The sequence below is a fragment of the Cervus elaphus genome, chromosome 23, assembly GCF_910594005.1.
Source record: "Cervus elaphus chromosome 23, mCerEla1.1, whole genome shotgun sequence".
Taxonomy (NCBI): Eukaryota; Metazoa; Chordata; class Mammalia; order Artiodactyla; family Cervidae; genus Cervus; species Cervus elaphus.
The window spans coordinates 306,404-331,944 of NC_057837.1; the positions used below are offsets into that span (position 1 = coordinate 306,404).

At 49.7% G+C, this 25,541-nt stretch overlaps 2 protein-coding genes and 1 long non-coding RNA gene across 3 annotated transcripts in view; 2 read left to right on the plus strand and 1 right to left on the minus strand.

The window, feature by feature from the left end:
- Nucleotides 1–489: 489 nt before the first annotated feature.
- LOC122681560 lies at nt 490–8,050 on the minus strand. The gene is made up of 3 exons (XR_006337026.1): nt 7,723–8,050; nt 2,911–2,981; nt 490–618 (listed from the first exon to the last, which is right to left on the minus strand). It is a non-coding gene; the product is annotated as an uncharacterized LOC122681560 (long non-coding RNA).
- Nucleotides 618–2,723, plus strand: LOC122681554 (alpha-1,6-mannosyl-glycoprotein 2-beta-N-acetylglucosaminyltransferase-like). Its single transcript, XM_043883765.1, has one exon. It carries the CDS (start codon nt 802–804, stop codon nt 2,146–2,148), a length of 1,347 nt encoding a protein of 448 aa, XP_043739700.1. The 5' UTR covers nt 618–801; the 3' UTR covers nt 2,149–2,723.
- Nucleotides 8,051–9,091: 1,041 nt separating the features above from the next.
- LOC122681553 (ankyrin repeat domain-containing protein 26-like) overlaps nt 9,092–25,541 on the plus strand; it is a 63,249-nt gene continuing 46,799 nt past the window's right edge. The window contains exons 1-7 of the mRNA XM_043883763.1: nt 9,092–9,655; nt 10,480–10,690; nt 11,945–12,173; nt 18,403–18,499; nt 21,946–22,223; nt 23,221–23,393; nt 23,891–23,957. The gene's annotated coding sequence lies outside the window, so the exon portion shown is untranslated. The remainder of the gene's footprint in view (nt 9,656–10,479; nt 10,691–11,944; nt 12,174–18,402; nt 18,500–21,945; nt 22,224–23,220; nt 23,394–23,890; nt 23,958–25,541) is intronic.

Here is a 25,541-nt window from a genome sequence, read left to right on the forward strand (position 1 = left end):
ACTGCTACTCCTGCTAAATTTGCAAACTGCCTGTTCTCCCTTTAAGCCCACTAAGGTCTCACCTGAGGAAAACAAGCAGCGGAAACAATACACTTCACTTGTCAGGTCTGCTACTTGCTCTTGTGTCATCTCTCTTGGATCCACCCTAATTCCGTTCAAGTCATACCAGTCAAACGAGAAGTATTTATTGAACACCTACCATGTGCCAAGCACTATTTGGTCCCTAGAGACAAAACAATCATGAACACAAATCCTTCTACTTCTGTATAGCTAGGGTATGATCAGGCTCACAGAGAATTAAAAAGAAGAAAACATATTTAAAAACTAATGTTAAGATGATCTGACATCAATATCATATTTCTTAAACTGTTTTAGAATATCAACTTACCGGTCCGGGGCCGCGTAGAGATGAGAGCGCGGAGGACGCAGGGCCGCTGGAGGCGCAGGTAACGGAGCCGAAGTACAGTGGGGCCGCGTCGGGCTTCTTCCCGGGCCGGTGCCGAATGGAGAGGACCGAAGCGACGCCGTGCCGCGGCTCCTAGCGGCGGGGCCGCTGCCCGAGCTGCAGTTGCCAGGTGAAGATGTGTGGAGCCGGGGCGGCGCGGGGGAGCTGAAAACCTGCGGGTCCCCGTACCCCCGGGGCCGGGGATGAGTTAGCGAGGGCAGCCGCGGGGGCCAGTTCCGACTGCTGCAGGCCACCGCCACGGTCGCCGCCCGCCCGCCCCTTCCCTGCCGGAGCTGCTAGCTCCTTTCCGCGCCCGCCCGCCCGCCCGCCTGCCCGCGCTCCCGGCCCCGGAGACCATGAGGTTCCGCATCTATAAGCGGAAGGTGCTGATCTTGACGCTCGTGGTGGCCGCCTGCGGCTTCGTCCTCTGGAGCAGCAATGGGCGACAAAGGAAGAACGAGGCCCTCGCCCCGCCGCTGCTGGACGTCGATCCCGCGCGGGGTGCGGGCGCCCGGGCCGGGGACCATCTCGCCGTGTCGGTGGGCATCCGCCAGGGCTCCAACGAGTCGGCGGCTCCGCTGGTCGCCGCTGCCCCGCAGCCCGAGGTGGACAATCTGACGCTGCGGTACCGGTCCCTGGTGTACCAGCTGAACTTTGACCAGACGCTGAGGAATGTAGATAAGGCCGGCTCCTGGACCCCCCCACCCCGAGAGCTGGCGCTGGTGGTCCAGGTGCACAACCGGCCCGAATACCTCAAACTGCTGCTGGACTCACTTCGAAAAGCCCAGGGAATCGACGACGTCCTCGTCATCTTTAGCCATGACTTCTGGTCGACCGAAATCAATCAGCTGATTGCTGGGGTGGATTTCTGTCCAGTTCTGCAGGTGTTCTTTCCTTTCAGCATTCAGTTGTACCCTAACGAGTTCCCCGGCACTGACCCTAGAGATTGCCCCAGAGACGTGGAGAAGAATGCAGCTTTGCGGATGGGATGCATTAATGCTGAATATCCCGACTCCTTCGGCCATTATAGAGAGGCCAAGTTCTCCCAAACTAAACACCACTGGTGGTGGAAGCTGCATTTTGTATGGGAGAGGGTCAAAGTCCTTCGAGACTGTGCTGGCCTCATACTTTTCCTAGAGGAGGATCACTACTCAGCCCCAGACTTTTACCATGTCTTCAAAAAGATGTGGAAATTAAAGCAGCTAGAGTGCCCCGAGTGTGATGTTCTCTCCCTGGGGACCTATACTGCCATTCGAAATTTCTATGACGTGGCTGACAAGGTAGATGTGAAAACGTGGAAATCCACAGAGCACAATATGGGTCTGGCCCTGACCCGGGAAGCCTATCAGAAGCTGATTGAGTGCACAGACACTTTCTGTACTTATGATGATTATAACTGGGACTGGACCCTTCAATATTTGACTGTATCTTGTCTTCCAAAATTCTGGAAAGTGCTGGTTCCTCAAGTTCCTAGGATTTTTCATGCTGGAGACTGTGGTATGCATCACCAAAAAACTTGTAGACCAGCCACCCAGAGTGCCCAACTTGAGTCACTCTTAAATAATAACAAACAGTACCTGTTTCCAGAAACTCTAACTATCAGTGAGAAGTTTATGACAGCCCTTTCCCCACCTAGGAAAAATGGAGGGTGGGGAGATATTAGGGACCATGAACTCTGTAAAAGTTATAGAAGACTGCAGTAAGAAAAAAAACAAAACAAAATCAGAATTATAAAAGCAAAAGTAGTAACAGTCTTCTATTTTTGATATTTGTTCAAATAGGATATACAATTGAATAAAAAGGTTTAGGAACTGGTTTCTGCTTTACTACAACAACAAAATTCTTGTAAAAGTTGTCCAAATATAGTCATCTTTTCTGTTTATGCCTAAGATTTAAAATGCAAGTTTTCATTTTGAGAATTGCGTTTTAAAGTTCAGTATGTATCTGCTAGAGGTAAAATTATCGTTAATTGATAAGAGAGAAGAGGGGAAACTATTTAAATTGCATCTATTAATCTTTTTATCTGGAACTTTGTACACTTTTCCACTTTCAAGACTTATTTTAAGTACAGCAAAATTTATTTAAAATCGTCATATCAGTAAAAAGTATTACAGTGAAATTAAGAGTATTAATGTACAAGCCCAGCTTCACTCTTGACACAGTAACTAGGAAGAGGTTGCTTCAGTGGTTTTATAATTAGAAAGTTATGTTTGTTAAACACCCTGTCAGAACAGAGTCATTTTCAGTATTAAAGATTCCTGTATTATTGTGTTAAGAATTGCCTGTGTTCTGGAACCTGCATAGAACATACTTTCTTTTGGAATGTGTTTGACTGATAAGAAAGTTTAAACACTTTTCACCTCAATGTAGAAATACAGTGATTTTTTTTTTTCTTTTAGTGCTGCCAAAATAAAATACTTGTTTTTGCATTAAAAAAAAAAAAAAAAAAAAGAATATCAACTTACCAACTTACATCAGGTAGGTTTTGCTCGTATAAAACTTTCATCTCCTCCAGAACTTGCCTCAGTCCATCCGCCTGGAACATATAAAATTACACTCCCTAATTCCCCCACCAAGTTTATAGCAATACTCTATGCTTATGTACCTTATGAAAAACCAACAGTCCTTCCACACCTACTAACATGGCTATAATGACAAGTGTTGCAGAGGATGGGGAGGAACTGGAACCCTTGTCCAATGCAGGTAGGAATGTAAAATGGTACAGCCCTGTAGAAAACAGTCTTGTGGGTCCACAAAAAGTCAAATTTCGAATTCCCACATTATCCAGCAATTCCTCTTCTAGGTATACACTCAAGAGAACTGAACACCTATGTTCATACAAAGTATGTCTATTCAATGGAATATTGCTCAGTCAAAAAAAAAAAAAAGTGCTGATACATACAACAACATGAACTTTGAAATCACTGCTTAGTGAAATAAGCCAGACACAAAAGGACAAATATTGTATCACGCAACTTATCTGAAATGTCTAGAATAGGCAAACTCATAGAAACAAAGTAGATTGGAGGCTACCAGGCTGAGGGCATAGAAGAGTGGGTAATTACTGCTTAAAAGCTATAGAGTTCATTTGGGGTTACGAAAAAGCTTTGGAAATAGAGGTGATGGTTGCACAACAATGTGAATATAATTAATGCCACTGAAGTGGACACAGAAGAATGGTTAGAGATGGCAACATTTAAGTTTTGCATCGTTTACCACAATTAAAACCAATAAAAAGGAATGACTTACTAACAAAATACACAATCAACACGGTCATTGAGGATAATCTTAAAGACACTGTACTGAGAAGTCAGACAGAAAGGAGTACACACTGTATGCTTCTAACTGGCCCTGCACAGAAAAGTTTGCAATTGCCGGCATGCTGACTCCAGAAATACAATAAAAAAGACAAATATAATCTGTAAGGGAAAGAAAATCCTTGGCTGCCTCAGGCTGCAGGTGGGAGGTAGCCAGTGCCACAAAGAGAAAAGGGAATCCTTGGGATGGCAGACATCTTGGTTGGGTTGCTGGTTACAAGGATTGTATACATTTGTCAAAACTCTAGTAAAATGTGTACTGTGTTGTACATAAATCATACCTCAATAAAACTAATGACAAAAAGCCAATAGTCTACAGAAGTAATAACACATGACAAAAGCAGGTAAAAGACTTACTTATTGGAAAAGGATCTTAAAAGGTTACTACCCACCCCCACCCCCCAAAAAAACTTACACACTGCTAGAATAGAAAACAGAAAGGTCAAAGGAGTTTTTCTGCTATCTACTTTGGCAAATTTCTAAAACAACTTTCCTTGGAAGGATAAAAACATGAGAATTATAAAATTCATAAATGGTACACAATGTCTGTGAACAAGCAACACCTACACCTGAAACACTGTAAATAAACTATATTTCAATTAAAAATTTTATGGAAAAAAAAAAAAAACGAACACCCAATAATGCTATAACAATGACAACCAAAAGAAAAAAAAAAATCTCAAAACAACGATAAGCAACCCATTTACTGTTAGAGCCAAAATAAATGCATTAGCAAAAAAAAAAGTGCTTTAGCACTACGGGTATAATTATAAAATTACACTATTTAATGCAGCTTGGATGTAAGAAATGATCTCTAATGAAAAATGAAAGCTTGACTACTACCTCCTCTGTCATCAACTGGTTAGAAAGATATCATGGAAAAGTCTGCTTTACTAGAATTCAATTCAATATTCCTTTTCCCACAAATATTATTTTAAGGGACAGCTGAAACTCTTGCACGATTAGATCAGCAGGTATACAAAAGACAAGTATGAAATAAACTTGCAAAGATACGACCGAGTTTCCAGATTTAAATTTTTATTTTTTTAAGACTTAAACTGTTAAAATTCACACTGGGGATTGCATCATTTTGTGCTCCCACCTCCAGCTGTAAGCCCCTGGGAACTCAAGATAGTTTTCCTAAAGACTCAATTGGTTATCAGTTCTGCAGATACAGAGGGCATCATTCCAATCTGCCAAACACAGCACCTAACCACGAGGGATTCTGGAATGAAAAAGGCAGAGTCTCTGCTCTCAACCAGCTACCATCTGCCACGGAGGAATGATTCTCGAAAGCACGTGTGGGTCCAGGGTGTGAGGGGTCAATCAGATCAAGACCAATTCTTAGTCTAACCCAGCTCAGCTGTCCCAGTGGCCAGCCCCCAAAGGCAGCCAGGACTGCAGGAAAAGGTGCACCGACGCCCTCTAAGACCCAGAAAAGCCAGTGATTTTACACTTGTAAGTTCACCCCTGATTCCCCCCCTCCACCCTGCCACTTCCCAAAGTGGGAAACCAACACTTCAAGTCTGAGCCAAACAGACAGTTGGACTCACAGGCTGAAAAGCCAGCACCTGTGGGCAGTGTCTGCGCCTTTGCGCTCCTTTCTCCCCGTGTGATCTAGTCTTCCCACCCTAGTGCGGACTTACTGGAAAGCCTCCACCCCTCTCAAACATCTGGCTTAGAACTCCACATTCAAAAACTAAGATCATGGTATCCGGTCCCATCGCTTCACAGCAAATAGATGGGGAAAAAATGAAAACAGTGGCAGAATTTATTTTCTTGGGCTCCTAAATCATTGCGGATGGTGACAGCAGCGATGAAATTTAAAGACCCTGGCTCCTTGGAAGAAAAGCTATGACAAGCCTAGAGAGGGCTTTAAAAAGCAGAGATACCACTTTGCAGACAAAAGTCCCTATAATCAAAGCTATGGTTTCTCCAGGAGTCATGTACGGATATGAGAGTTGGACCATAAAGAAGGCTGAGCACCGAAGAATTGATGCTTTTGAACTGTAGTGTTAGAGAAGTCTCTCGAGAGTCCCTTGGACAGCAAGGAAATCAATCCAGTCAATCCTAAAGGAAATCAACCCTGAATATTCCTTGGAAGGACCGATGCTGATGCTGAAGCTCCAATACTTTGGCCACCTGATGTAAAGACCTGACTCATTGGAAAAGACCCTGATGCTGGGAAAGATTCAGGATATGACGAAGGAGAAGGGGGCTACAGAGGGTGAGATGGTTGGATGACATCACTGACCCAATGGAAATGAATTTGAGCAAACTCAGAGGGACAGGGAAGAACAGGGAAGCCTGGTGTCGTGCCTCAATACATGCGGCCATAAAGACTGGGGCATGACTTAGGGACTGAACAATAAGCCCTCTGAGTTCTAGGGCTCCAGGGAACCTCCCACTGTGGTCTCCTAACTTTTTAGATAAGGTAACTGCCTGAAGTTGCAAGAATAACAGACTGCAACCGAAGAAAACTGTTCAAGTTGGGGCTCTGCTTCCAACAGCTGCAAGTTCAGACACGCCCTTTAACTTGATGCGTAATTCCAGTGGCTCAGCTTCCCCATCTGTTAAATGGCCCAACGGTCAGACTAAGTGCTCTTGGATGTTCAAAACAAGACTCACCCTACCCAAAGGCTCTTCCTGCTGCCTGCCAGATGTTTCCTCTGCTACCTGAGAAAAGCCTCCAGAGACGCGGTCCCTCCCCTCCCCTGCTACTCCTCTCACCTCCACCCCTGTCCTTGTACCTACTGTAAGGTACAGTTCCGGCGAGGCAGAAAAGGAAAGACGACCTCAACAGAAGTAGGTTACCTTTATTCAGGCAAGGAGGGGCGACAGTCGGCCTAATGACCAGGCTGAGCGCCGAAAGGAATCAAGGAGGCTTCATACTTATAGGGAGGTTTGTGGAAGCGATAAGGGAAACGTCAATCAGGCGGGATATTTTGAGTATTCTTTTGTTGAGATGACACTTGTAGTTGGGCAGGGGGTGATAAGTCTTCTGGGCGGGTGTAGGGGGTGGTAGGTTTCCGGACAGGCGGTGATAAGTCCCAGATAGATGCAGCTGGCCTGGAGCATCCGGATGGAACTAAAGGTATGCTTTGTTTTCTCCAAAGTTAGATGATTCAGCAAGGGGCCTTTGAGACTGTTGTTCTCTTTTCTAGGCCCAAAAGACTCCTTCACCTACAAGACCTGTCGTCTCAGGACACGGTGTTCAGCGACCTCCGACCGGGCTGCTGACCACATCCATCTCTCCTGCTGTCTATTCTAACCCACCAAGAACCAGCCTTTCTTCTATCCTATCCATTCCCCAAAGTGCTACGTGGTGGTTTAGTCCCTAAATCGTGTCCCACTCTGGCAAGCCCATGGACTGTAGAGCGCCAGGCACCTCTGGCCATGGGATTCTCCAGGCAGGAATACTGGAGTGCGTTGCCATTTCTTTTTCCAGAGGGGCCTCCCAACCAAAGAATCGAACCCGGGTCTCCTGCACTGCAGGCAGATTCTTTACCGACTGAGCTATGAGGGAAGCCCCATCATCAGTGGGGAAGCACCTTAATTAGTGAAGTGAAAGTCGCTCACTCTGACTCTTTGCAAAGTCTGACTCTTTGGGACAGTCCATGCCGGAATAGTGGAGTGAGTAGCCTTTTCCTTCTCCAGGGGATCTTCCCAACCCAGGGGTTGAATCCAGGTCTCCCACATTGCAGGCAGATTCTTGACCAGATGAGCCATGAGAGCTGCGACAGCTATCTAGACACAGAGTAATCCCATGGCTTCTCTGAAATGCCTTGTGTAAGAGGGAACCTCAGGCTCCAGAGCCCCCTTGCTGCCCGCCCTTCCCAGGCGGGGAGGGGAGGGTGTTTGCATGGCCCGCTCCCCGGTGGGGCTACCCTCACCGCAGCCCTCAGGGCGCGGCCCTAACTCCGGGCTACCCTGTCCCCACCTCCCCGGTGTAACTCTCACCTGAGCTCCAGCATCCCATCACCTGGTCTCTCCGCGCGTCACCGGGGCGAGACGCCCACCGGAGCCGGCGCGCACAGAGGCTTCGAGGACGGAGGGCAGCTGGGGGCGCAGAGGCAGTGGCGGCGACGCCCGCGCGCGCGGGAAGCTGCCGAAACCGACCTGCCCACAGCCACGGAGTGGAGCCACAGGCACACCCGCCATCCCGCTCGCGGCTGCGCAGCCCCAGAGCAGCGGCCCGGGAGGCGCCCGCTCGCCTCTGCCCTCACGCCGCCCCGCCTCAGGCAGCGTTCCCTCGGCCGCGCGGGGCGGCTCCAGGGCCGGCTCCATGGCCTTCTCGCAGACCCTGGCGCAAGCGCCAGGCGGGGAACTTAGGCTGGGCCTCTGAGAGCGTCGGCGGCGCGCGGGGGGCGTGTGAGCGGCGAGCACGCTCGCCGAGCCTGGGGCCGGGGGTTGTGTGAGCGGCAAGCCGGGAGTGCGCCTGCGCGGGGGGCGTGCGGCCGGGGAGCGCGTGCCGGCGTCGGGGGTCGTGAGAGCGGAGAGCGCTGCCCGCGCACTGCGGCGAGGGCGGCGTGTGAGCGGCGAGCCGGGCCGGCGGGGAGCGGCCGGAGGGGCGCGTGTGAGCGGGGAGCGTGAGCCGGCGGCGTGTGAGCGGCTAGCCGGGCCGGCGGGGAGCGGCCGTAGGGGTGCGTGTGACCGGGAGCCGGGCCGGCGGGGAGCGGGAAGAGAGGTGCGTGTGAGCAGGGAGCGTGAGCCGGCTGCGTGTGAGCGGCGAGCACCGGCCGGCGCCTGGGGGCGGGGGTTGTGTGGGCGGCGAGGCTGACGTGCGCCTGCGCGTGGGGCGTGCGGCCGGGGAGCACGTGCCGGCGTCGGGGGGTCGTGAGAGCGGGGAGCGCGGCCTGGCGCACTGGGGCGAGGGCGGCGTGTGACCGGGAGCCGGGCCGGCGGGGAGCGGGAAGAGAGGTGCGTGTGAGCAGGGAGCGTGAGCCGGCTGCGTGTGAGCGGCGAGCACCGGCCGGCGCCTGGGGGCGGGGGGTTGTGTGGGCGGCGAGCCTGACGTGCGCCTGCGCGTGGGGCGTGCGGCCGGGGAGCACGTGCCGGCGTCGGGGAGTCGTGAGAGCGGGGAGCGCGGCCTGGCGCACTGGGGCGAGGGCGGCGCGTGAGCGGCGAGCCGGGCCGGTGGGGAGCGGGGAGCGTGAGCCGGCAGCGTGTGAGCGGGAGCCGGGCCGGCAGGGGGCGGGGAGAGGGGTGCGTGTGAGCGGGGAGCGTGAGCCGGCAGCGTGTGAGCGGCGAGCCGGGCCGGCGGGGAGCGGGGTGCGTGTGAGCGGCCAGCCCGGCCGGCAGGGGGCGGGGAGAGGGGTGCGTGTGAGCTGGGAGCGTGAGCCGGCAGCGTGTGAGCGGCGAGGCGGGCCGGCGGGGGGCGGGGAGAAGGGTGCCTGTGAGCGGGGAGCGTGAGCCGGCAGCGTGTGTGAGCGGCGAACTTGGCTGGCGCGGGGCGGGGAGAGGGGCGCGTGTGAGCGGGGAGCGTGAGCCGGCAGCGTGTGAGCGGCGAACCGGGCGGGCGCGTGGCGGGAGGCCCGGGGAGGGGGGCGGGGGACGTGTGAGCTGGATAAGGGGCTCTGTCAGTGGGAGACGCGGGCCGGCGCCTCGGGGCGTTGTGAGCCAGGCCTGCAGCGAAGGGGGCGTGTGAGCCGGAAATGGGGCCCTGGGAGGCGGGAGGGCAGGCGGTCACCATCTGGCCTGAGGGGCACGCAGCTGGGGGTCGATCCCGGGCCCCTTCCGCGTGGGTCCGGCGGGGCGCCCAGAGAATGCCCGGGAGCTCCAGCGGTGGGCTTGGCCGGTGCGTGCGTCCTGCCGCCACCGGGCTGCTTCTTGTTTTTAATTTGAAGACGGTGACAATATCCTGATTTTCCTACCCTACACTTTGGGTTCCGAGGTGAGTTTTATCTAAAAATTGCTACATAATGCCAGGTCAGTCTATAGCCAAATGTTTGTGTCTCTTCCTTCCGTTCTTCTCGGGAGAAGTTGTTTAGAGAGTAGAGTTGGTTTAGAATACCGTGTTAGTGTCAGGGGTGCAGCAAAGTGAATCACTTATGTGTATACATGTATATCCGCTCTTTATAAAAACACTTTTTCCATATGGGCTGTTACAGAGTGTTGAGTTCCCTGTGCTACAGAGTTGGTCCTCCTTAGTTATTTATTTTAGAAACAATAGTGTGTAGTGTGGCGTGTGTGAGTCCCAGTCTCCCAACAAGTGTTATGTTTCTTTGGTACCTGTGCCTGTGTAGAAGTGCTAGAGAGGATCAGAGAGAAACAGGCTGAATTGTGGTGTCTTACCCCTTAGGCCTTGAAAAGATAGTTCTTGAAACTTGAAAGTATTTCTGTGTTTGAATTGTCAAGTTGATCTGCAGGGAACATTTCAAGAGACAGGAAAGCATGGGCGGGGGTAGTGATAAATATATGGGCTTATGACAACAGCAGTTTGCTTTAGTAATGTTTTAATATGGGCTTCCCTGATCGCCTAGTTGGTAAAGAATCCGCCTGCAATGCAGGAGACTACTATAACCACTATAACATTGAGTCCACATTAATTTTATAATTCAGATTTAATTCATGTCACCTTGACGATGATTATTTTCAAGTTCCAATTTTCTTATTTTCGCATTTAAAATCGCCGTCTGAATTCCTGACTCAAAACTGAATGGAACAAATATTCAGGTTATAATCATTAACAAAAGTATCTTTTTAAATTTGACTTAGATACAAGCAGCATCTGAAGAAAATTTACAGCAGTTCCAAGAGGAGCATATTGCTTCCATAAGAAGTCAGATGGAACTCAGAATTAAAGACTTGGGATCTGAACTCTCCAAGAGGAAAACTTTTGAAGATTCTAATAAAGCAGAGTTGGAAAAATATAAGCAACACTACCTAGAGAAACTAAAAGAAAGTCCTTGGAAAAGAAACTAGACAAGTAAGTCAAAACCCAGAATCACAGAAAATATTAATTAATTAATTAATCAGTCCATTAATTTGTGTCTGAAGCCTAATTTTTATAGAGCAAGGTTCCTGAGATTAGTAGGAAGTGAAAGCTAACTAGATAATCACTGCTAGAGGGCACCCTAAGAAAAATGAGTAATAAGATATCCTGGTAATTGCTTGTGAAATCGGGGAACATTCACACAGGGGTGAAAGGCAGGGTAATTCACAGAGTGGCTGACGCTGGCAATGGTGACCTGACTGAGGGGGTGTATGGAGGCTGGAAAGGCAGATCCCACCTGCAGTGCCGAGTCCTGGCTTCCCCGCCTCTGAAAGCAGAGCACTCCTAGGATGCCTTTCATAAGCCCAGAGAGCATACAGCAAAGGAGCAGGGACCCGAGGACACGTTCTGCTAGTCGATGCCCAAAATAAGCATACACAGGGGAAGCCCAGGTGCTCCCAGAGGGGGTTCAGGGCTGTGGGACTTGATGCTGAGATGTGGGGGGTGGCTTCCGGGGAAGGAGCTCAGTGGGGCCAGTCTCCCTGCATGGGGAGCGCCATGCCTCTCCCTCTAAAACGTACACTGAACGGTGTTTAGAGTTTTGGCATTTTAAATGAGACCAAAATTTGTCTTTGGATCTTTATTTATTTACTTATTTATTTATTTATTTTGACCCATCAAAAAGAGGTGCTGACATAGGCCCTTCGTAGAAGTGCAGTAAAGTAAGGTGAACTTTGGAAAAGCAGGGGGTACTTGTCATTGTTCCTGGGGCTGTTTTAGCTCTCTTCAGTCTCACCCACTGACTTTCTCATCCTCCCCTTGAGATTGTGGCTTGAGGTGACTCCTCAGAGCCAAATGCTTAATTTCTCCGAGGTCATGAGTGACACGTATGTACAAGGGTAGTAAGAGGAAGCACTTGACTGTGGTTTTGTGGGAGGTCTGTTTCTTCATCCCTGAACTGTTTCCTGGGGGCAGGCGTGTCCCAGACGCAGCAGGTGTCACTGTGAGCCCACCTCCCTTTCTGATGCCCTTTCTCTCCTCTCGCAGCTGTGACTTGTTACCTGAGGAGCCCAGACACACGTGAGCTTCTTTAGAACAAGGTCACATCTGTCACTGTTTCCAGCAGGTCTTCTCTCTGCTTTCAGTGTTCACACAGTGTAATGGGAATTCCATTTATGTGCAGCAACTTACAAAATGCAAGTCACAGAGGGAAACATGAATGAAATCTGTGCTTTCCATCTTCCCCAGGACTAATGAGAGCCCGGCGGAGATCAGCACCAAACTTGAGGTGGAGAAACAGCAGAAGAGATCTTTACTCAGCACTCCTAGCAGCACGCTAGTCCTGGAGCCCTCTTCTGTTGGAAATTTCAATCCTACTTCAGGGTTCAATGCAAATCTTCTTTCAAGAGCAATTGTAGGGTTTTCTACCTCAATTCCACACCGTTCAAATGACAGCGTGGAGACTTACTTGACCAAGGTTAGTGCTTTTCTTTTTTTTCCCCTGGGTTTCAGATTTCTGATATAAATGATCCTGATTTTTAATTTGGTGAACTTCTGAGGTGTTTTTTTGAGTTATGCACTCTAAGTAAAGCTATAATCAACTGTGGTAATCACGGAGACATTTAATGATTTTTTTGTGGTAGATCTCTCGTTTTTAAGAGATACTTCTTAAATTCTTAAATTTCTTGAAATGCTGCATTGAAATTCTACTTTAGAAATGAAATCTTATTGTCTAGTAACCGAAAGTGTACTTTCAGATGTGTGATTTACTTTCTAATTGATTTCACTTTGGCAGTGGTTCACAATCATTTCCAGGCTCTGCTGCTCCCACCACAGTTTTTCTACCCCTAAGTGGAAATGACTGGCATCTAAACACTAACCACATATGGGTGTTTTTTATTGGAAGGAATCCTAGATAAATTGTTTTTATGAATTAAACAAACTTGTGATACATAATCAAAAGATTAATTTCTGGTTTTAGGTTAACATTTTTTGTTTTTTTCTTGTACAAGCGTACAACTTTAATTGCTATTTTACTTACAGAATTTTGGTTTCAATTTCTAAAACATATCTTGCTGAGCAGTTGTAGAATGTTTCTAAGTTTGTAGTTAAATATTTAAAACTGGTGAATGAAGCTCAGTTTTGTCTCTGTCTTGACATCACCTGGATGAATGATGACTGAGATAGCAATGAAGGGGAGTCTTTAAATTGCAACTAGTTTTCATTGTGAAATCATTGTGATTAAAATGTCCATTTCAGTCAGTGCACCCGGGTTTATGGTTTTTGATGGTGTTTCCATGATGGTGATGCAGAGAAAAGCAGCCCTTGTTAAAGGCAGTCTCAACCTGTTTTCCCATTTGGCTTCTTGCCATCACAGAAGAGCAATCTAAGGTTTCTTCAACAGCACTGGAGCTACGTTGCGTCCTTGAGAGCCATGAACCTGGAGGACGTGCTCTCGCTGCGCAGTCACAGCGGGCCTCCAAGCACTTCATCCCAAGTCAGAGACCTGCCCAAGCAGGCACAGGCCTAAGAGGAGGAAGGAAAGGCTTGACCCCCGTCCCAGGGGCGGGCTGCCTACCACAGACCCAAGGTCACGGTGCTTTGCGCACATGCATCTTTTCAAAGAAGAGATTGGGAACCAAGCAAGCACTTCTTAGTTCCTTCTCCCAAACTCACCCGTTGGGTAAATCTCGCTTCTTATGAGGAGGGTAAGAGTATAAGTGCTCCCCTTGAAACTTCAGGCTGAGGAAATGAAGTTCAACTGCAACTTCTGACCGGATTGAGATGATAGTTGAGATTACACTCATGCTTTTTGTGTATACCAACTAATGATGAGAGCCTGGATAGAAGTATGCTAAACAGTAAAGAGAGATCTGTTGTGTGTTCTAAATTTTGTCCTTAACAACCCAAAATGTGGATAATTCACTGTTGAGTCATTTTAGCAAGCCAGGTTCTATCTAGAGGAAATGAACATCCTTTTAAGGTTGAATCTCTTCACTTTTGTCCTGCTTGATTCAACTTAAGATTCTCTCCTTCAAGTTCCCTGTCCTCTCTTTAAAAAATATGTATGTTTTCTAAATTAACTGTATCGACTGCGACAAGTAGGAATTTGATATTGATTTATTTTTATTGATGCATTTAAAACACATTATTTACTTCAAAAGTCATGTCTCACCACAAGCATTGTTGAACTGTATAACAAGGTTTTACATGTTCATTTTGTCTAAATTATAGTTAAAAATCTATGTGTTTTTTCCTTAATCTGAGAAAGTACATTCCTAGGACTCTGGACTCAGTCAGAAGGACATGGCCTTTGTTACTTCTTTTGTAGAATTAGGAACTTTGACTAAATCAATGACTCTCATACCCTATGAAAAGTTTCTTTTTTTCCCAAAGAACGGAACCTTTCTTTTAAAAAAGACAACTCCTGCCGGAACCGTGTTACCTAAAATGGAGACAAGCATAGAGCCTTGTAGCTGAAGAGCGGCCAGAGGCCCCGCAGCTGTGACTTCTCTGTTCCTCAACCCTGCAGTGACCCCTGTGGGACCTTCCCCGTCTATGGGACACAGTTCAGAAACACACTTAGGAGAGAATCCCTCTGGCTAAGCATCTTCAGAATCGAAACTTGCTGGTACACTGTTTCTTGTGTGTCAATTTTCTCACCTTTCTGTCTTTTCCTTAAATGGAAAAGTTTGAAGAAAATCAGAGATGTGTTTGTTGTTCTCCTTCTTAACATTCGACTTCAGACTTCTTCCTCCATTTGAACATGATTTGAACGTTGCAGCGGATTCTTAACCACTGGACCACCAGGGAGGTAGACATGTTCATTTAAAACAGTGCCTGGGAATTCCCTGGTGGGCCAGTCATTAGGGATCTGGGCTTTCACTGCCAGGGGCCCTGTTCAGTCCCTGGTTTGGAAATTAAGATCCCACAGTCTGGGAAAAAAGAAACAAAAAAACAAACCGGAAACAAAAAAGCAGTGCCTACAGTTGTGTTGGTCATCTTACCTTAGAAGGAAGAGTATTTCGCCCCCACAGAATTCAATAAAAGTGGTCTCATTTTGAATGAGAAAAAAAATCTAGCCTAGAAAGATTCCTGAGTTGGTTCTTGGGCAGAAACAAATGAAGAACAATCTGAAACCCCTCCCTGGTGGCCCTGGGGGAGCTTCTAGGTGCGTCTGACTCCTGTTAGTTCCCCCAGAGCCTGTGTGGCCGGTGCTGCCAGCAGAGCTGCTCCTGGGGCGAGGAGGGCTCTGCCTCACACACCCACCCCACCGGGCTTGGTCACTTTCCCTCTACTGCTTTTTCTTTATGGACTTCAGACTCGGGTGTGGCAACTCTCCTGGTGGTCCAGTGGTTAAGACACCATGCTTCCACTGCAGGGGGAACTTGTTCCATCCCTGGCTGGTGAACTAAGATGCCAAAGCCATGCGTGGTCGGCCAGAAAAAAAAAAAAAAAAAATCGGGTGTGATTTTGATCGCTCATGTCATAGCCCCTCTTGATATCACCTAGAATTGTATTCGAGGGCTAGGTAAGTAAAAGGCACATTTGTGAAAATTAACACTGGTTAAAACAGCATAAACAGGTTATCTGCTTTCCTTGATGTGTTTTATTCTGGCCCTTTGTCCTTTTGTGAGCTGTGATGGGAGAGGACACAAACACAGTCAGATGGTATCAGATAAAACAGCAACACACTCAGCCATCAAATTCCCTCCTGTTTTGTTTTGTTTTGTTTTTTTGTCGGTAACCCTACACAGCCTGTGGGATCTTAGTTCCCCAACCAGGGATTGAAGCTGGGCTCTTGGCTGTGAGAGTGCAGAGGCCTAGCCACTGAGCCACCAGAGAATCCCCAAATCCCCACGTGTTTGATGGGTCAGAGGGAAGCTGATAAGTATTATCAGAGACGCAAAGGAAATCTGAGACTGGATCAAACAAAATGGCCATTTCATTCTGCTCCCAGGTAGTCAAGGTTTTTGTTGTTGTTTTCTAACATGTACTTATTTAGCTTCAGCAGCCTTCCCTGCAACATGCGGGATCTTTAGTTGGGGCATTCGATCTCTTAGCTGCGGCATGTGAGATCTCGTTCCGTGACCAGCAGTGGAGCTGGGTCCCGTGCATTGGGAACTTGGAGTCTTAGCCACTGGACTACCAGGGAAGTCCCTCAACAAGTATTTTTGAGCACTTATTATGTGCTAGACAATATGTAGAAGCTCAGAAGGTGAAATGAAAGCAATACAATATCTCTGTCAAATGAAAGCTATGCAAGAATATTCTTTCTAGTATTGATCCACATGGCAAAAGTCTGGACACAGTCTTTTCAATTTAAGATTAGTTAAGGTCCAGATAGTCAAAGCAGTGGTTTTTCCAGCAGTCATGTAAGGATGTGAGAGTTGGATCATAAAGAAGGCTAAGTGGCAAAGAATTGGTGGTTTTGAATTGTGGTGCTGAAGATTTTTGAGGCGAAAGGAGATCGAACCAGTCAACCCTAAAGGAAATCAACCTTGAATAGTCATTGGAAGGACTGATGCTGAAGCTGAAGCTCCAATACTCTGGCCACTGATGGGAAGAGCCAACTCATTGGAAAAGACTCTGATGCTAGGAATGATTCAGGGTAGGGAGGAGAAGGGGACAACAGAGAATGAGATGGTTGGATGGCATCAGCGATAGGACATGAACTTGGAAAACTCTGGGAGATGGTGAGGGACAGGGGAGGCCTGGTGTGTTGCAGTCCATGGGGTCGCAAAAAGTTGGACATGACTTGTGACTGAACAACAATAAATTAATAGATCCACCTGATGAAATTGATGCATCATCGTAAAAAAGAAGTTTGAGACATTGTTATACTAGCAGTTTAGCAAATTCAAACCCACCTTCCAGTGAGAGCTACTAGAATGGTCAGTCCATACAACACAAGGAAGAGTAGTCCCCACTCGCCACAGATAGACAAAGCCTGCAGCAACGAAGACCCAACACAGCCAAAAATAAATAGATTTTTTTTTTTTTTGAAGAAAAAAGGTGAAAGAATGTCTCCTTGAGAAGGTGAATTCTGCTCAGTTTTGAAGGATATAGAGACCAACACATCCAGTAGACCTTTGTTGAGTATTTACAATGTGTCAGCCGTGAGACCACATGCTAGTTGGGGAGCCAGAAGATAAACACACATGTAAGTAGTCCACCTTCAGGTCTGATAGTGTATAACCCAGGCAGGAGACGTTCCACAGCCAACAGCTGCATTTAGTGCTCAGAGGCCGCAGTAGAAATGTGCTCATTCAAGTTCTGTGCCAGGTGTGGGAAGCATGCTTGGAACTAGAGCCCCAGGCCTGCTTCTCTAGCACATACCGGTGACGTTTTGACCTACAAGTATCTCCTGCGTTGATTTCTTTCTGTGTGACGTCAGGTGAAGCACAGGCAGAGAAAAGAGTTGGGAAGTGTGCAGCTCACTGAACATCCATTGAAAGCAGCCCTGGGCCCCCAGCATCCCTCCTCAAGTGCCCCTGGGGTCCCTCTGGCTCTGAGAGTTGCCACTATCTTCATGAGAACAGCAGAGATTTGTTTGCCTGTTTCTGAACTTCATACAGGTGGATATATATACAGCGCATGCTCAGTGCATGCTCTGGTTCTTTTACTCGGTAACATGTCTGCAGTCTGTATTCAGAGAGTGCAGGTCAGTGTCCATCTATTGTGTCTGTCAGTGTTTTTTGTTTCCCCTGTTGTCGTCTTTCATTGTCTGACTGGATTACAGTTTATTTACCCATTTTCTTTAAGTACTTCTGGATCATTTCCAATATTCTTTTAATAAATTATGTTTTTGCTGAAAAAAGAAAGTGAAATGAAAACATTTCAGACAATCACACTGAAAGAGGTTAGCACCAGCATACTTAAGCAAAACGTAAGTCTCAAAGATCTATTTCAGATAGATGGAAAACTATCCCAGGCAGAAGGTCGGAAATGAAGGAAGAAACGAAAAACAAAGTGGCAAATATTTGAATAATTCTAAATGAACCTTGGCTATATAAAACAAAAATATCTTGTACAGAGTTAATATAAATGATAACACAGACACAAATTATCAGACGTGCTTTGTGTAGTCCCTGAAGAGGGTAAAACTTTTAAGCTCCATAAGAAAGCGAGTCTCTAGGGTAAAAAGCATTAGTGAACTGAAGTGGGTCAGCATTGTATAGTGACAAAAGATTCAATTTGCCAAGAGGATATAAATGTATATTCTGTGACCCAGCAATCCCATTCTTAGGTGCGTATACTCCAGAGAAACTCTTAGGACATATGTGTGAGTGTTCAGAGCTTTTTTTTCCCCCCAGTGTAGGGGCGGGGGATTTAATCAGGAAAGGAACCTTGGTGGAGGACTAGCCTAGGTGCTGGCATGTTCTCTTTCTTAGTGGGTAGTGAAGGCATGGATATTTATGTGCTAATGTTTGTGGTCATCAGACGCCTCTTTTCTGCACTGTTTTCTAACTATTTTATCTAATTCCCTTTGATGGCGTTGTTGATAGTGTTTTTTGGTGAACGGCTTATGATTCACTCTTAATTGGTTAAAAGGTTTTTAAAACCTCAAGTAAATATTTGAAAAAACAAATGTCCCCAGTGCTGAAGGCAACATAAGATCTTCCATCTGAGAAAACCCCAAAGGCCAGTGTACTATGTATATGGCCTGTTGAAAGCAGTGTTGACCGCTTTTCTCAAAATCACAGGTTAACTTCGAGGAATTTAAGGACGGTTTCATGGCTGTGTTGTCATCACAGGCTGGTCTTGCCTCCTCAGATGAAGACAGTGGGCCTTTGGAGTCAGGTAAGAGGCCTTTCTGGTCTTTTTTACATCTCTTTCCATCACTCTGTGTCTTCTAGAATATGATGTTGTACCTGAACAATGCAGCAGGTCTATGTTCCCCAGCTGCGTGGACTGGGACCATGGACTGCAGCACTTGGGTTTTTTTCTTCTTTGGCTTCCTTATTTGTGAAATGGTTCTGCAAGGGGAAAACTCTTGTATTTTCGTCTGCACTGCACAAAATCCTCTGAATACCCTGGCACTTCTGGTCACTAGATCTGTGTAGTTTCCCCCGCACCAGGCCATTGTGCAACACCAGCTGGGTGTCCTACAGTTCAACTCCATTCTGACGCCATCCCCCTGGACACAGCTTCAGACCCCACAGGCTAAGACAGCAATGCCTTCAGACAGCAATCTCAAGTCCAGCTTGTCTCCTTTGCTTCTGACCCACTGCTAAAGATCAGAGGCGCCCACGGCCTCCTCAGGTTCAATTAATTTGCTAGAGCAGCTCAAGGAAACCCATTAATGGATCAGCAGTTTATTGCAAAGGATGTAACTCAGGGTGAGAGGTGCATGGGCTGTGGGAAGAGGCTCAGAGCCCTCATACCCTCTCTGGGCCTCAGTCTTCTCTGGTCTCCCCATGTTCAGCAACCCAGAAGGTCTCTGAATGCTGTCCTTTTGGGGTTTATGGAGGTTTCGTTACAGAGTCATGACTGATCCAGTGATGGGGCATCAGTGATTGAATTCAACATCCAGCCTCTGAGCTCTCTAGATGTCAGGGGAAGGGCTGAAAGTTCCAATCTCTAATCACATCCTTGGTTTCCCTGGTAACCAGCCCTTGTCAAGGTGTGGTTCTCAAAGTCACCTGATCAGCATAAACTTGGGTGTGGTTGCTGTTATCACTTAGGAAATTGGAGGGTTTTAGAAGCTGTGCAAGGAATGGGAGGAAGACCAAATTCATGTTTATTCGAAGTCACAATCTCAGGAATGTCAAGTAATATGTAGTGCGGTCCTTACAGTGTAGGGTGTAGACAAGATAAAGTGGGTGTGGACAGGTGGAAGAATTTGATCATCCAAAGCGCAGTGCAGGTGTAAGGTGCTGGCCAGGCTGGGAGGCTGGTGGAGCAAGCAGGATGCCAGCAGCTGAGGCAGCCCTCCGCCTGTCTTCTATCTCAGACAATAGTGCTCTGTGCTCCTCCAACTTCTTAGACCCTGGTTTCCGGTAGGACCCGTAAAACAAGTGAAGAGGGGCTTTGATACTTGTCAGGAGGTGGAGGTAGAATTCTGGAGAGAGGCCCGCCTGGAGTTGTGGCCTGTGGGTCCACTGGGAAGGTGATGGCGGACGTGCTCCTTAGAAGATGGGCCAACTCCTTGGCTGGCAGCGCCTGCCATGCTCTGGCCGGATGACCCGTCGAGGCTGCATGTGAGGAGTGCTGGGAGGGAGAGTGCAGTGGCCAGCGGGTCCGTTCCTCCCTCACGGTCCGTTCCTCCCCTTGGTCAGGGGCCTTGGTCAGGAGCAGGTGCGTGACTGGGGCAGCGGGTGCCATTGGGAGGTTTGGGGCTTTGTACCTTTCATGTAGATTCCAGTGAGCCCCCCCCCAGCGCCCCCCACCCCTGAAATTCTGTGGCTGATCGTTCCCATTACTCAGGTGAGGTTTTCTAGTCTGGAGCTAGGCCCTTGGGGAAGCACTTGTGGCCTCCCCTGGGGCTGAAATCGGTTGGTGTCCCACAGCCTGCTGCTGGAGCCACGTAGGAGCTCTGACCTGGGGGAGAGGAGGCTGATGGGGCAGGAGTCTGATAAGGGGGCGGAGTCAGAACGGGGGTGGAGTCTGATAAGGGGGCGGAGTCTGCCCAGGGGAGGAGTCTGACAGGGTAGAGGAGCCTGACCGGGGAGGAGCCTGATACAGTGGTGGAGTCTGACCAGGGGGAGGAGCCTGACGGGGGAGTTGTCTGATAAGGGGGTTGGGCGTGACGGGGTCGGGGGTGTGCAGAGGGAGTCTGACTTGGGGAGTAGTCTGACCAGGGGTAGGAGCCAGCTTGTCAGCGGCCGCCCTGGGACCTCAAGGGTCCGGTCATTGGTTGCTTTGTCTCAGGTTTCTCTTCCCTGAGGTGGGAAGAAGGCCACTTGCCTTTCCCGACTTGGGGTGTGATCGTGTGACCCTGGGCATGAAGGTGCCTGAGAAAGGCCACGCCCGTGTCATCGCTCCCTTTTCTGTGCTGGAACTCCTGTGAGTCCTCAACTTGTGTCCTCTTCATGACTGGTGCTTTTCTCTGCCAACCCCCGTTTTGTTTTGTGTTGTTTTTCTCTTTCAATTTTCAGAGCTTTCCTCAATTACCCAGTCAGTGGGTGGGTCAGTCATAGGCCTGCCTGAGGTGGCTCGGCCAGGGCTGGTGCACAGGGGCGGCCCCTGTTGTGAGAGCCCAGTGAGCCCTGCCCCTGCCCTCCGGGGCTGTGTGCTTCCCATGCGGGCCACCCTCGCTGTCTCCCCCATGGGCTTCATCCCTGCCTCCCCGGCCAATCCACAGCATCCCTCTCTCCGACTTTCTAATCTGCCTGCTGGTCCTTCCCAGCGGCTCATGCCACGATTGGAAACATGTGCTTTGATTCTCCAGGAATGTGCATGGCACCCTGGGGCCAAATGGCTGGGGTTTTGAAGAACATTCTGCTTCTCAGTCGTTCTGCTCCTTCAGTGAAGGCCATCACAGAACACGTAACCAAAAAAGATTTTTTGTTTTTTGCTTGTTTAATCTTTTGGCCATGCCTCTCAGCATGCTGAGAGCATTCTGGTCCTATGAATAAATATGCACACACAGGAGACACAAGGCTCGGTTGACCTTGTGGTCTGCCGGACGTCTGGGCAGCGGCTGGGGACTGGCCGTGACCCCCAGAGCTTCCCACTGAGAGGCCACAGCTCTGTGCTCTGTGGGTGGTGAGACGCTGCCCCCTCCTGGCCTGATTTGCTGCTTGGACAGGTTCCTGGGGACCCTTTTCCCCCTGGTGGAGGGAGGAGGTGACACTTTCGGAGAACATTATTAACCGGTCCTTATGTGTGTGATTTCTGGGCGTCTCGTTGCTCTGAGGAAAGTGCTGAGCAGCGGAAACGATGAAGAAAGGGGTACCATATCAAGGGCAGGTGGGCCTCCAGACGCAGACCCGGGGTTCTCAGGAGGGGAGAGGCAGGAGCCCATTGAGGCCAAGGGCGCAGACGTGGTGCTGGGTCACGACCTCCAGTGAGGGTGAGTTGTTGAGCCCCAGGCGGGGGTCCGCATGCTTTCAGGCGCAGCTGGTTTCCCGAGTGTGTCCCCGCTGCCCACTCCCACCTGACATGGCCTTTCTCTTCCCGCTGCTCCCCGCTCAGAAACCAGCCACAGCCCGTGTGTAGACAGAAACCAGAGCAGGTGCGGAGCCTGCATGCAGGCCCCTGCTCCCTGCATGGGGTGCTCAAGCCTTCCATTTGCTCCCTGTCAGTGGGAACACCCCCTGTTCTCCAGCAGCCCCAGGAGTTCCGACATGGGGAGAGTGTACAGGGCCGGACCCTGCCCATGATAACCTCACAGGGTCCGGGAACGTGGTCATCCTGCCCTAGATGTCCTCTGTCACATGGAACTCAGCATCTTCTTCCCAAGACTCCTTCCTTGTCCTCAGTTTCTGTGCATTGCTGGCATCACTGTTTCTCCTGGAGGCCCGGTTGGACCCAGCATCCTCCTCTGATGCTCCCAAGGTCAGAGGCTGCGGGCCAGTTTCGGGTGAGGAGGAGAGAGACGAGGTGGTACTTGGTCCCTGGGACCATGACCCACCTGTGTGAAACGGTCTGTTTTCCTGGCCTGGCCTTGCTTCCTGGGACCCTTTGCCTTTCTCTCCAGCTGGCCCCTTCTGAGTGCTTCCCTTCGAACCCACGTTCTCTCCTGGTCACAGCCCAGGCCGCACCCCCACTCCCCAGTCTCTCTGGCCACTCAGATTCCTGCAGAGGCAGTGTCATTTCTTCTCTACTTGCGGAGTCCCCATTGCTCCGCAGATGTGGGCAGGTAAGAACGGAAGGAGGAAGTCCAGGGGTGTATTAGGGCTTGAGGGAGCCTCCTGAATCCCTAGCCGAAGTCTACACCTGCCGCTGCACCCGACTTTCGACCCATGTGGAGTCTGAGCCTTCCTGACTGTGCTGAGTTCCTTGCCTCTGTGTCCTGTCCAGGTGGGGTCCTGTAGTGGGGTGGGGTCAAGTGGGTGGGAAATGACCTTCTGGTCACTAGAGCACTTCGATTATTGTAGGGTTATTTCTTTGTGTAAAAAGTGCTCGGGTCTGGTGCACTGGGAAGACCCAGAGGAATCGGGTGGAGAGGGAGGTGGAAGAGGGGATCGGGATGGGGAATACATGTAAATCCATGGCTGAATCATGTCCATGTATGGCAAAAACCACTACCATGCTATAAAGTAATTAGCCTCCAACTAATAAAAATAAATGAAAAAAAATAAAGAACTAAATTTTTTAATTAGTTTTCTATCACATAGCAAAAGCATATTTTGCTTGGAAACACTGAAGCAACACCGAGCGTTTAGGATGGAAAGTCCTGTCTCCTAGCCTGGCTGTCTCAGCCCCAGGCCCACGTTGGCCCTTCCCTGTGTTCTTCTGGCGTTTTCTCTGTCTGTCCCCGAGAGCCACATGGCACCTCCGAATCTGCATCTTCGTAAGCACAAGTGGGCCCAGAGTCTGTTTTAAAGAGCCCCACACACCTCCCATTTTCTTTCCAGTTGCCTCCCGGGCTGTGCCCTCAAAGGCCATGAGCAGCTCTAAGTGGTCCGGCCGTCGGAGCCAGCCCGAGCCCTGTGGCGCTGCAGGTGGAGCCCCAGGTTTACCGGAGCAGCCGGTCACCCGCAGTGTGAGGAGCCAGCTCTGCCACTCCGCGTCCCTGGAAGGCGTGGAGGTGGGTGGACCCCCCCTGGGCACCTCCCCCAGTCACTGCTCACATGACATGGCACAGGAGGATGGGAGAGGGCATCTCATCGCTGGAAGAGGGGCTACTTGGGGACCTACATTCGGTGTTTAGGTGTCTCTGGATCTCCCTGTCTGCAGGGCAGTTCTGGCCACGGAACATCCTCCTTCAAAAACGGGGACCTCGGAGGATCCCCTCTTGACCACCACCCTCCCCTGGCCCTGCAGGAGGAGGGAAGGTTATTCGGCTGAGTACAGAAAAAGCAGGTGTGCCACAGCCACGGTCACCCGCGTCCAGCACTTGGACCAAGGCTCACCCTATACAACTTGGCCGGCTCGTGATGGATGCCTCCAGGGCCCTCACTGAGACTCCTTGAGCTGTCCACTGCGGGAGCCTTTGGGCCTTCGTGTCAGAAAGGACATCCACGGGGCAGATCCTCCCCCTACGGGTTAATTGTGGCTGACATCCTTCTCTTTCTGTTTTTCCAGCGTCTCAAGTCTGATGAAGAAGCCGACAGTGCGAAGGAGCCTCAGAATGAATTCTTTGAAGTCCAAGGTAAAGCCTGGCCTTGTGGTGAATGCCCCCTTTGGTCAGTGCTGGGCTGTCAGACAGCAGGCTGCCAGCGAAGGAGAATTTCCTGAGAGGTGCCCGGTGTGGGTGGTCTCTCTTGAGATTCCTGAGGTCAGACCCTTGGGCAGGGACTGCTGGCTAAGAGAGCAGCTAATTGGTTGGCTAGGGTCACAGTGATCCTCGTGACCAGCAGGCATGGGCCAGGGGACTCCTTCCTAATGTGCCGGGCCTGGGCCAGCAGTCTCCCCACTCACCAGAGGCCCTGACTGTGCCCCACGTGGAGGGCGAGATGCAGCTCTGGTCCTGGGAACCTGGCAGAGCTCCCGGAAGGCAGTCACAGGTGTGCTCAGCAACGCTGGGTGCACCAGCAGGTGGGTGTGCGGGCTCCTTAAGGATGCCTCTCACCAGAGTGAGTCACAGGGCAGAATGTGCAGGACCGCGGCTCCAGCGGGAGGCCAGAACTGACCTGGGGCTTCTCCTGAGTGAGAGGTCTGCACTGCTGCTGAGCACCGTCCAGACCGTGGTCCTCAGGGCCGAGGCTGTTGTTGGCTCAGCGCTGAGCGTGGGGACATCAGGCGAATGAACCACGTGTCTGTGCTACTGGATGAAGCAGATGGACCTCTCTGTGTCCAAAAATCACTTTCTAAAGTAACTGGACTCAGAGTAAATCTAGGGGACAAGAGGAAGGGCTCCGGGGAGGTTCTTCACTGAGTGATTTTGGGCTCTCTGCCCAGAAACAGGTTGGGTGCTTCTTTCCTTCCAGGTTAGAAGTGACACTCGTGCACAGACACTAACGTCAGACCTTACAGGACTTACTCACCTTCTCTGCCAGCGCTGAGAACACACCCTGGTTTCAGAATTGCTTTTCCCTTTTTTTGGTTCCTGCCTTTATTTATTTATTTATTTTTAAAATTAAAGTGTATTTATTTGGCTGTCAGATCTCAGCTGTAGCCTGCAGGATCTTCATACATCATTTGGGACCTTTCATCACAGTGCACAGGTTTCTCTCTAGTTGCAGGGCACAGGCTTAGTTGCTCCACAGCACGTGGAATCTGAATTCCCTGAGCAAGGATCGAACCTGAGTCCCCTGCATTGCAAAGTAGATTCTTAACCACGGGACCATCAGAGAAGTCCAAGTTTTTCCATTTTTACCTAGAACGTTCAGATGTTTTTAGCTGGAAGGGGTCTTGGAAGTGTCCTTCCACTTGTGTTTTCCTCAAGCTGATACACAGCGTCATTCATGAGCAAGGACGCCTAGCATTCCTGAGGAAAGAACTTTCTGATTATTGGTTGTGTTATCACAGTAAACGCCAAGATGACTCCGGCTCCAGACCACTGACCGAGAGGCGGGGTCTGGTCAGGTGCAGCGGACCCTGGTCCTGTGTCGGGCAGGGTGGTGCAGTCTGGGCGTGGAGGGAGCTCTGCTTTGAAGCCTTGCTTATCTAAAGAGAGCTCTTTGTGGGCACCCCAAGGTCTGTCATCTCCCAAAGGGTGTTTCTGTGGCCAAGCTTCAGAAACCTCAGTAAGCCACCTGGCTAACCTAGAAAGGCTATGAAACCTGGCCGTCTG